At 36.2% G+C, this 12,272-nt stretch overlaps 1 protein-coding gene across 1 annotated transcript in view; it reads left to right on the forward strand.

Annotated features, from left to right (window-relative positions):
* The first annotated feature begins 1,044 nt into the window (after positions 1-1,044).
* Positions 1,045-12,272, forward strand: part of DLGAP5 (discs, large (Drosophila) homolog-associated protein 5) — a 31,919-nt gene continuing 20,691 nt past the window's right edge. Inside the window, exons 1-9 of the mRNA XM_004682093.2 lie at positions 1,045-1,107; positions 4,164-4,402; positions 4,840-4,852; positions 6,620-6,800; positions 7,512-7,574; positions 8,920-9,004; positions 9,102-9,224; positions 10,212-10,270; positions 11,252-11,526. Of these exons, the coding sequence (XP_004682150.1) occupies positions 4,165-4,402; positions 4,840-4,852; positions 6,620-6,800; positions 7,512-7,574; positions 8,920-9,004; positions 9,102-9,224; positions 10,212-10,270; positions 11,252-11,526 (1,037 nt within the window). The 5' untranslated portion in view covers positions 1,045-1,107; position 4,164. The remainder of the gene's footprint in view (positions 1,108-4,163; positions 4,403-4,839; positions 4,853-6,619; positions 6,801-7,511; positions 7,575-8,919; positions 9,005-9,101; positions 9,225-10,211; positions 10,271-11,251; positions 11,527-12,272) is intronic.

The following is a 12,272-nucleotide window of genomic DNA, read 5'->3' on the forward strand; positions in this document are numbered from 1 at the left end:
ATGAATCCATGATTAGCTTAACAGATGGCCAATGCTGAAATATTTATAGATATGTTTACACCTGTAATACATACGCAGGAATATTTATTCTTTCTGTCAGCCAAGGGAAAAGTAGCAACAAGCATATTTAGCGCTCAGATCTTGTTTTCAAGTACTACCATTCTCTAATAAAAGGAGCCAGGGTAGCTTGGAGAAGTGGTTGACTCTCATAGTGGGGCAGAGGAAATACAAGATGAACCTGGAGCATCTTGTAGTTCAGAAAGTAAGATAATTGCTAAAACAAGAAAATAAGTAACAAAATCCATCGTGAAGGAGCTATGTCAAGGTGACAACAAACTCAAAGAGCCAATGGGCAAAGCTAGAACACCTTGAACCATAAAATAAAGTAGTATGGGAGTATAATCCAAAGTATAAAATCATTCATTCCATCGATTGTAACAAATGAACCATGTGAGGTGCATATGGAAATTTACCAATTGTACACTTAAACGATGATTTTCACTGCACTTAAACTTTATTTCAATTTTTTTAAATGGGGTAGAAAAAGAATAAAATAATCAGCGATGCTGGGAACACCAAACTCTGCAAGGAGAAACATGGAATGGTAAGCCCTTTCTTTAAAACGTTAAGAAAACATCCCAATGCTCCGCTAGGTTTATCCCATTAAATAAAGATATTAAAAAGCCCTGCAGCCCCTGGCCCCCTCTCTAGACTTAAGCGCCTCAGTCGGTTCCCGGCGCACCCAGGACCGCGCCAGCCGAGCTCGCCCTCCACCTACCCGTCCGGCGGGGCCACAGGCACCGCATCGCCCAGCCCACCCTCCGTCGTAGACCCGCCTATTTCTTTCGCTCACACCCAACCACGTGCGAGAACCGACTGTTCGCCTTTCAATCAATTCAAACAGCGCAAGGAGCGAACCAATCGGAAGCCTTATCAAACGGGAAGGGGCGTGTACTTTCCCCGGAAGTTTGGTTAAAACCTCTCCAATCAGAGGCGCGGTGCGCGAAGTTTGAATTTTGCTGCGGTCTAGGCTGTGGAGCCGCGGCGGTCTTCCAAACTCCGAACCTTTAGCACTTGGTTGAAATTTCACGCTAGAAGCCGCCTCAGGTGGGTGGGTGCTGGGGATGGGGTTGGAGAGCGGGAGGGAAGGTGGTGGCCCCCTTTCTCCTAGAAGGTCCGGAAGGTCTGACGACTTGCTTGCTGCCGCCAGCTGGACGCTGCTCTCGGGAGCTCCTCCAGCCTCACCGCGTTACCTGTCGTTCCCCAAAACGCAGACACTGCCCCCTAAAAGAGTAAATAAGTGTTGCCGTGATCTGTATAGTAGCGTAGCCTACCCGGCTGTAATGGACTTTGGGGCGGGGCAGGAAATCAGCTGAGGCCGTTTAGCACTCTTGGCCCCGACATTCAATAACATAAATCCTCCCAGGTAGCTAAAAACGTCCGGGTTGGAAACCTCAAGGCAAGCAAGACCAAGGCTTTTTAGACTTTCAAACCGGGGGAACACCAGTCAGCTCAAGGAGAGCTCAGTGTGAGATGCCAACTGCTGGCTTGTGATCCCAGATCCAGCGTTAGTTGTGCCACTGTGGGCAGTTAATTGAGCTCACCTGTGGCATTGCGAGCATTGTAACTACCGTTTATTGTCATCATTACATATGCTTTTAGTGTAGAGCGAGCTTTCTCTGCTTTGTACAGTGTATTTTTACAAAAACTAATACGTTTAAAAAATTAAACGAGGTGTTTTTTTAAAAGTGAGCTAGCATTTTTTTATGACTGCATAAGTTTCAAGTGTACAACTTGATATTTTGACATCTGTGTATGCAACTGAGATTAGCACCAGGCGTCTAGTTTGCATCGGCCTTCATGCCATTGACGTCCCCCTCCCCCAACTAGTTTTAGCCATCCTCTTATCATACCCTTCCTGTTTGGTAACCACCAGTTGACAGAATTTTAATAAATCTGCTTTATTTCATTTGTTCATTTGCTCTCTTTTTTTACCTTCCACCTAGGAATGAGATTACATTTGTCTTTCTACATCTGCTTTGTTTCACTTAGCATAATCCTTTCAGCGCCCATCCACGCTGTCGCAAATGGCATGAGTTTATGTATTTTTATAGTCTGGTAGTATTCCACTGTATATATGTGTAGTTTGATATATGCCACATCTTCTTTATCCGTTAGTGTTTTCATATTCTTCAGATAAATACCCAGGAGTGGCATGATGATCATATAGTAATTTTAGTCTTATTTATTGAGAAATCTGCTGTCCTATTTTGTATCTCACTAATAATCACTGAGAATGAACATCTTTCCATATACCTGTTGACCGTCTGTCTGCTGCTTTTGCTGCCGCTTTTGGAAAAATTCTATTCAGCATCTCTGCCCTTTTGGGGGGGGGGGGTTAGGGAATCTGCCCATTTTTTAATTGGATTTTGTTAAGCTGTATGAGTGTTTATATATTTTGGCTATTAGCCCCATCAAATGTATGATTTGCAATACCTCCTCCCATTTAGTAGATTGCCTTTTGGTTTTGGTGATGGTTTTTTCATAGCAGGAATAATTTTAGCTTGATATAGTCTCATTTGTTTCTGCTTTTGGTTCCCATGCCTTTGAGTGAAATCCCTAAGGCCAGTGTTAAGGAGTTTAACACTGTTTTCCACTATACATTTTATAGTTTTAGGTCTTCAATACATTTTTAGTTCATTTTTATATAGGGTATAAGATACTGGTTTGATTTCATTCTTCTGTATGTGGCTGTCTTTTTTTTTTTTAATATTTAGCAAATTAATGCTCCTGGGATGTGCCAAAACAGTAATAAAAAAAGAGTTCTTGTTGATAATAGCACAATCCTTTGTCATTTCCTGTGGGCTCTTAGAATTTTTTTTAGTAGACCTTCCCCCCCCCCTTTTTTTTTTCTAATTAAAATTTTTTTATGTTAAGCTGTCAGAGCATTTTTTCTGGAGTACACTCTTCTTCCTCTGTTTTGGCTTGGCTTGTCCTGTGTTAGCTACATAGATGATCCCTTATAATTTCTACTTATTCTTTCAGTTTGATCCATGCTTTCTTGGGGCTCATGACATCTTTTTTGTCCTTCTCTCTTGTTTGGCTTGAATCCTTTCTCAAGGAGCTTTCTAATAAGAGAAGGGCATGTGCCAAGTAAATGATATGATTTCTTACATGACAGAATATACCTTTATCCTGCCTTCACAAGGACAAACTGATGTGGTTATCGTACTGTGTCACCATGGTAGTTCTTCCTGAATACTCATTTTGTTATTTTTTCCCTTTAGTCTTATATGTTCAGCTGCCTGTGTATCTATCATCTCTACATGTCTAATAGATGTCTCGTGCATTTTGATTTTTGGCTTCGTTTGTTTTTGGCTTCAGGGAAAAAAAATGACTGGCTGCCTATGTTCATCACCAGGAAAAGGTGAAGCAAACTGGTCTGTCTTTTAGTTACTTTCCCTATTATCACCTTCACACTCTAATTTTGCAATGTTTCCAATGGTAAGACAGAGCTTCTTATCTATATTCCGGACTGTAGCTTCTTGGGCTTCAGTTCAGCTGTCCAGCAGGTTTCTATTAGAACTCCCAAATAGGTTGTTTCTCCTGCTTTGAAAATATCTTTCCTAGGCCCTCCCTGGTGGCCAATGGGTTGAAGCCACCACGGCGAGGCTGTCCTCAGCGCTTCTGAACGAGTTCCATCCCCAGCCAGCTCTGTATGTATAAATCTTAACAAATATATATATATATATATTTATTCATGCATACAGAACTGGGGTACAAGCCAGAGGTGTGGGGGCGATGAGAGAATTCACCGGAGAGATGGGGGAAGCAGAACGGGCAGATTGATGAAGTACACAGCTGAGGGGAGCAGCAGTCAGGTCAGGAGAGGTATGCTGCACCATTTGGATCACCTCTGAAGCCTGGGATGGAACTCACAAAAGCTGCTGTGGCTGTGTCCTAAACCATGTCGCGCCACCAGGGAGAGCCCATGAATAAATCTTTTTTTTTTTTAATCTCTTTCTCATTATTCATTGTCACGTTTATTTACTCCATCTTGTATTTTAATATTTGTATTTAAGGAGACTGAGCTGGCACAAGAGAGGCACTAGAAATTTTTTTAAATAGTAGAATGAAGTTAGTTGGTCTCTTTTCCCTGACAGGATGTCTTCATCACATTTTATTGCTCGCTACAGAAAGGATTTAAGTTCTGAAATGATTAGAACTAAAATTGCTCACAGAAAATCACTATCTCAGAAAGAAAACAGACATAAGGAATATGAACGAAATAGACACTTTGGTTTGAAAGATGTCAACATTCCAATCTTGGAAGGGAGAAGTCTTCTTGAATTAAATGAGACATATCAAGAATTTATTCCACAAAAGACCCATAGCAAGTCAAGTAAGTAAAGATCTATTGTAATTTTAACTGTTTTTTTTTTAGAGTGTATAGTAGTTGATTTAAAAAAGAAATCTGACCAAAAGAATGGAGTTTTGAAATATTCTAAATAATTTGGTATTTTTCACAGCTAATAATTTCTCCTATTTAAGTCAAATTCCCTATCTAGGCTAACCCATTCACCTATGAAGTGTTACAACAGTTTATTAAATCTACATTGCCTTATAAAAATCTTAAAGTTCTTCTGGAGCTTAGGTAAGCTAAATGATGACAAGATAAATTGACAGGGGACATAAAAATAGAACTAATTGAAGCATACATACAATGAGAACACTTTGCCAATGGAAACATTTCTTAGAAGAGTTAAAGAATTCCTCCTTGCAGTTTGACTGAAAAGTTGTATAGTCAGTAGAAAGGAAAGGACCAGTTAAAAAAGAAAGGGTCTCAGAAAAGATAAAAATACAATAATATGTGTTAGAAGGCAAGGGATGCTACAAGGAACGAGAAAAACTGAAAAATGACTTTTGCATCTAAACAGGGGTCTGTGGATTCCTATCTACTTATGTGTATGTGATAGGCTCTTGGAGCTAGGTTATAGTGAAATAGGGCAAGTATAATGAGGAGCAGTTAGGAGACTATTGCCGTTATTAATTCCAGTAGATTAAGTTAATTGATTAGTGTGGTAGCAGCAAAGATGGGTAGATACATTTTGAATCTACTTCAAGGTTTGAACCAAAAAGATTTCCCAGTGAGTTGGATGTGGGTTGATATAGAGGAGAGGAGATGATTTGACGATGTTCTATCTAAATTAAAGTATGGCGTGGCCATTTATTAATTTGTAAAAGTCTTGATAGAGGAACAGATTTTGGGGGGTGGTAGGATTAAGGATTAAGAATTCAGTCTTGGATATGTTGAATTTTGAGATGTCTGTGAGACATGTAAGAACAGATGATGAAAAGGTAGATACAGAAGATAAGTTTAGAGAAGTTCTGAGCTAGAGATATCAATTTAGGACTTACAGGTAGTGTTTGGAAAGCAGCCACACTTGCCACTGTAGCACTGATAATCCACATGGGATTTGAAGCTATAAGACTTCTGTTATTATCAGACTTTTGGTTGGAAAGTGAGGAGTAGGCACTCTAACCTTTAAAGTGTGAAGACATGAGGGGAAACTAACAAAGAACTGAGGAAAAATGCAAAATAAGAACGAGCAGAAGATAATGTTATCCTAGAAATTTCACCAACTGAAGCAGGCAAATCTAGCAGGGGAGACTGATCAGTGATGAAGTATCAGTGATGTTTGTCGGGTCAACTAATATTAGAAGTGAGAATTTGAACTTTACCACTGTGGAGGTCAGCGGTTATCTTGATGGTAGTTTTTTGGTGAACTTCAGGGAATGAAAGCCAGGTTGGGCTGGGTTCAAGAGAAGAGCAGCATCACCTGGGACTTGCTCTTACCCCTAAAGTTGAATTTGAGTGTAATGAAATCCTTAAATGTCATATTCAGGTTATAGAAAACATGAGGGCTAAAGTAGTGAGTGAAAAAAAGGAGGGAAACATACATATATAGGGGACACTGTTGGACAGTTGAACATCTTGTCAACAAGAGGATGGTATAAGAAGAGAGAATCTGGGCCCTCCCTGGTGGTGCAGCGGGTTAAAGCACAGCACTGAGAAGCTAAAGCCACTTCCACATGAGTTGGATTCCTGCCTGTCCCAGAGGTGACCACATGGCGAGGCAGACCTCTCCTGACCCGCCCGCTGCTCCCCTCAGCAGTGTACTTCCTAGATCTGCCTGTTCTGCTCCCCACTCTGTCTCTGCTAAAGCCTCTTGCCGCCCCTGAGCCTCTGGCCTGTACCCCAGTTCCGTATGAACAAATCTTTAAAAAAAAAAGAATCTGTTTGAGATCAAAAGATAAAACATAGCCAAATACAAAGTATGGATCTTGCTTGGTTCTAATTTTAATTAACAAATGATTAAAAAAACACTTGCCTGAAATAGGGAAGTTTTAATTTGATCCCTACAGATAATGCAGAATTCTAGATTTGTTAACTGTGATAATGGTGTGGTTATGAAAGAAAATGTCTCTTTTAGAGGTGCATACTGAAGCATTTAGGGGTAAATTTTTGTGAGTAGAAATTTTAAAATAGGAGTTGAAATACTTAAACTTTTTAACGTGAAACATTTTATGTACTGTCTTGTTTTCCTTTTTGGGTCACTGTTGTAGGTGATCTACGAAAACAAATGCTCCAAAAATACAAAGAAGAAAAGCAACTTCAAAAATTGAAAGAGCAGAGAGAAAAAGCTAAACAAGGAGTATTTAAAGTAGGACGTTTTAGACCTGATAAGCCTATTTTTCTTTTATCAAACAAGAATGTTGTGAAAACTGAACCAACAAAGGTAAATTTAGTAAACTAACTAAATGAAATTTTCAACGAGCTTAAATTAACTGTTTTTCCTTAGCCCTTTAACTCATTTAACTAGTTGCTAGTAGGTAGTAATAATGTAATAGTAGCTCAGATGATGAAAATCAGGTTTTGATGTAGGTAAGCTAAGTTGAGGTAAGAAATAGCCAAGAAAGTGAGCAGAGCTAGGTGGAAAAAGTAATGTTATACATAAAGATTTGGCATTATCTTGAAGGTGGTGAGCCAAAGGGCTTACAAATTAATATTGTCAAACTAATAATTCAGTAAGGTTACCCTGGCCTTGAAGATTATAGTCTGGGTAGGGAAGCATCAATAGATATGAAGACTACTTGTGAGACTATCATGTCAGTATAGGTGAAACAGGGTAAATAGATAAGGCAATGGGTTAAAAGAAAGAATTAAGTGCAAGACAAATCAAGAGGTAAATTTGACAGCTGGTGATGAATGAAGGAAATTGAAGAATCAGATATAAGATGATTTTAATTATATTAGTTTGAACAACTATTAAAGCATGCTGCTTCTAAAGGAGATGTAGCAAATAAAAAGAGAGACCTTCAGGTAGACAGAAATGAGACACCAGTGGCTAAAATTTAGACTTAGGATTAAAACTTTATTATATAATGAAACATGGAAATAAACTGAACCGTTAATTTTTTTAATTTTCTTTTCCTTTTGACTCTTAAAGGCTTTTCAATCTTCTGTACTGATTACAAGGTCAAAGGCCAAAGAGCAAATGGAACAAACTAAGGTATAGTTGATAGTAGATACTGCTACTAAAATGACAGATTGTACTTTTTTTCTTGGTAAACAAATTCATTTAAAATCTATTATCAAACTACATCAGAGAGGAAAAAGCATACATTGTACAAAAATGAAGTATTATGTAAAATATTTAGGACATTTTAAAAAATTTCTTTTTCTATTACAGCTTCAATGACAGTGACTTATTGTATTAATTACACCTAAATTTGGCTAAATGCTAGTGAAATATTGTATTAAATTAAACATAAATTTTGTACATAATTTTGTGCATAAATTATACATAAATTATATTGTATTGATTATACATAAATTTGGGTAAATGCTAGTGAAATATTCTTGAGAGTGATCCCAAAATTCATCTTTGTGTCATGCTTATTTTTGTTTGTTTACTGGACTTCTATTATGTATTCCATGTTACCATCAGTCCTCAAAACACTAGTATGGATAAAGTTAGTAGGAGGGTTACTAAAATAAAGTGGGAAAGGAGGGAAGTTCTTTGCTTTGTTTGATAAGGAAGCTAAGTTTCATATATTTAATACATTTTTTAGTTAACTATCATGTTACTCTAAACTCTGGAATATAGTAAAAATAAGTATATACAATGTCAGTGTGTCATATGTATTTTGGAGGATTTTTTGTTTTTGTTGTTTCTGTGATAAAGAGTATGTAGTTGTGGGTGGGATTTTGATAGACAATAAATCATTCTAGTACCAATTTCTGATGTAGGTAGGAGGTTCATTCACATGCAATACTCGGCATCAGCTTGGTGTCATACAGTCTGACTCAGTTCTGGCACTATCTACCCAGATTAGGTACCAAATTTGGCAGGGGAATCTCACTGAGATCGTGGCATTTTGAATGAAGTCTTTGAGTGGAAGAGTGAACCATGGGAAAGAACTTTCTACCCAGGAGAAGAATTTTTCTAGGTGAAATTGAAAGTTCTTAAGGTGAAAACACATATAAGGTGTTTAAGGACTCAGGGGACATATAGTCAGCTGTCATTTAGTAGCTTAAATTATTAACACTTTCTAATTTTTCTCCCAAATTTTACGGATCTGCTGTTTATGTAAGAATACAACTTCACACCTCCAGATGTGCATATGCTTCACTCACCACTTTTTTTTTCTCCTAAATTCTAGGATCTAAAGTTTCTAGGAAATTTATATAATGAAAAACTTGTTTTCTTATTTTACTTGAGGTAGTGGATTTTTTGCTGTGTCATTTATAATTGGCAGTGTTCAAATGAGGGTAATTTATAGACTTAAAAATGTGGTAGCTTATTCATTATATAGCTTAATTAATTATAATTAAATACATAATCTTTTAAACAGGTTAATAATGGGAGTGATATTCGAGCAATCAGACCTGGACAAAGAAAAACTTCTGAAAAGAAAGTATTGGAAAAAGACAATAAAGGTAGATATATTAGCAATTATTATATCTCTGATGCTACCACACAATACTTCAATGATTCAATTAAAAAGCATTTGATTCTGATTATTTTTTCCCACAGTTGTACAACCAGTAGTGCCCACATCCATGAGAATGACTCGATCAGCTACTCAGGCGGCAATGCAGATTGTCAAAACAGTCACATCCACTACAGCAAGAAAGCCGGTCACAAGAGCTACTAATAGTAAGACTGTTTCTTGATCAATGACTAAATTACAGGTCCTTGAGGGGTTTTTTTTTTTTTGTACTTAACTTTTTGAGTCTTCATATACTTTTTTGAGTAGGAGAGAAAAAATAGGGAGGTTTAAATTCCTGAAGGTAGGTTTTATATCTCCATAGCATCCAGTTAGCAAGTAGTAGGTGCTCAAATGTTGAACTACCTGAACTGGTATAAGCAGCACTTCAAAGTGAAAAATTAATGGCCCAAATTAACTAGTTAACCTGCTGATGGAATGGAGTGTAACCACTTAAAAACAATGTTGTAAAAGAACATTTAAATCTCATGGTTCTTGATATACTTAATGAGCAAAGAAAATTGGTTCATATTATGAAAACCATATCACAATTAAAAAAATAGTGTATGACTATGTGAACATACCATCATGTGATTATATTACATAGTCATCTTTTTCTTAATTGTTCTTTGTGCTTTTCTTTATTTTCCTAATTTTCTATAATGTTTTTGATATTTTCACATTCAGAGGCAAAATGTAAACATTTTTTCTGTTTTGAAAACAGATGGTATATACTTCACAGGAGAATTTACATTTTTACCCACTTTATAATGACTTTTAACCACAAACTTGTTTAAAATGCACATTCCTGTTGGTGCCTTTTTTTCTTTCCCCCAATTTCCTACTACTATTTTTTTTTTGAGAGTACACCACAGTGATTTTATTTTCTTATTTACTTTTGTGTAGAAGAACTGGGTGTAGGCTGGAGGTGTGTTGGGTGAGAGTGGGGAGCAGAACAGGTGATTTGAAGCAGCAAGGCAGACAGAAGAGGTCTGCTGAGCTATGTGTGGGTTAGCTCCCTGGTGAGGATTGAACTTCCCTGGTAGCAGTGATAGCCTTGAGATGTAACCCCTAGGCCACCAGACAGGCCCATTTCCTAGATAATGCAGCATCATCTATGTAGTTAAAATGGATAATATATTTCATTTTTATTTTAGAAGCAGAAAGTAAGTCACCAAATAAAGGAATACCTGCCCAAAAGATAGAATCTGACAAGGTAAAGTATGGACATAGATACTTTCATAAAGTTGCTATTTTCATAAAGAGATTAAATATACAGGACTACTTAAAAGTTAACCTACATGTATGTTAACATTTCTTGAACTGTAATGACCTATCAAGAGGATTTACTGTTGTTTTTTGGGTATCTTGTCTCCAGATCTGTATAAGTAAAGAAAACAGGTTAATAGAAGACAGAAAATAATTTAAAAGCAGCTACAGACACCTTTGACTAGTATAAAGTATACTAGTATTTTTGAAAGTTACAAAGAAAGCAAATCTTTAAAGTTTTCATCACAAGAAGATATTTAACTGTGGTGATGATGTATATAACTAGACCTACTATGGTGATCATTTTGTGTTTTATATATATATATTGAGTCTTTTTGTGGCTTACCAGAAAAGAATACAATGTTATATGTCAACTACATCTCAAAAAATGTGGCAATTGAACTGGAAGAAGAAAAATGCCACACATTATTGCTAATTTTACTGTGTTACACTGGAAAATAATTTTCCTCACCTGATTATTTATAATTAAGGTTATTTTAAAAAGATTTCATACTTGACAGTAGTATTCATCCAATAAATATTAGGTTTCTGATTTAACCACTAACCATACTTGTAAGCCAAGTAAAAAGATTTGTATGTCTTAGTTTACATGTTAATATGTCTTAGTTTACATGTTAATTTACACTTTAGTTTTCAGGTAGTTTGTTTTAATATTTTAATATCCAAAAATAATTATTCTGTTCTTAACTAAGGATCTTTTTTTTTTTTTTCCTTTTTCTGGATTATAATAATTGCTTGATGTAGCTGTTCTTCTAATTCCACCTATACATTTAATTGTATTTCTTTTTATCTCTTGAATTTTTGTACAAGAGACATACTTCTCAACTTGCACATTTTCAGATCTGTAAAAATTGATTGAATATATCCATAAAAGAAAAATTCTCATTCTTTCTGTTTATACATTTAGGTCATTTCTTTTAAAGTTGATAGTAAAGAAAATACATTGCATTCAACTACCAGTAGAACAGATGGAACAGATCTGGATGGAGCCTTGTCAAAAATGGAAAACTTACCTAAGACAAACACTGCAAAAACGAAAGGGAAGAATTCCTTTGCACCAAAAGATTTTATGTTTCAGCCACTAGATGGTCTAAAGACCTATCAAGTAACACCTATGACTCCCAGAAGTGCTGATGCTTTCTTGACACCCAGTTACACGTGGACCCCTTTGAAGACAGAAGTGTAAGAATGTAATGCTAATAGCAAACTTGCTAAGATCAAGAACAAGAACTATTTTTTGTTCTTGATCTGTGCTTTTTAGCACTTATTATTTAGTTAGTAAACTATGTGAATTAGAAATCATTTGGTCTTTAAAAAGCAATCTTCAGAAGGCTGCAGTAATGTATTTAACAGTTTTGATTTTTTAATATGTTGTTATTTTCATGGTACTGTTTTGGATTCTGGGGATTTCTTTTTCTTCTTTTGAGTTTAGTAAGTGAATTTATTTTAACACTTAGAAATATATTTTTAGAAGAGATTGCTGTAATTCTATAGCTTAGACATGGTTTGGGTTTTTGTTTGTTCTCTTTTGCTGAGTTACTTTAGAAAATACTATCTCTAAAGAAAAACTATTCACTTGTCAGGGCAATGAGGAGGGCCAGGACAATCAGTTGAAATCTTTAAAAGAAAAGGCAAAGTTGTTTTGTAAGATTCACTAGTGCCATATATATTAGAAACTACTCAGAGCCCCTAGATAACTAAGTGCAATATTTTATGAAAAGATCTTTAAAATCTTTGGATTTCATTACAATTAGAAAAGATGGATATTCCTACGACATAGGTATTTGAATTTTATTCTCTCCAGATACATTTTTTTAAATATAATAGTTTATTTTAACATCATTTTGTGCCTTTTTCCATCTCAGTTGTAATCCCTGTGGGCTTCCCATCACCATAGTCCAGCGCACTCCCCCCTCCTTTTTTGATCC

The sequence above is a fragment of the Condylura cristata genome, unplaced genomic scaffold, assembly GCF_000260355.1.
Source record: "Condylura cristata isolate star-nosed mole 26May11 unplaced genomic scaffold, ConCri1.0 scaffold00013, whole genome shotgun sequence".
NCBI classification, from domain to species: domain Eukaryota; kingdom Metazoa; phylum Chordata; class Mammalia; order Eulipotyphla; family Talpidae; genus Condylura; species Condylura cristata.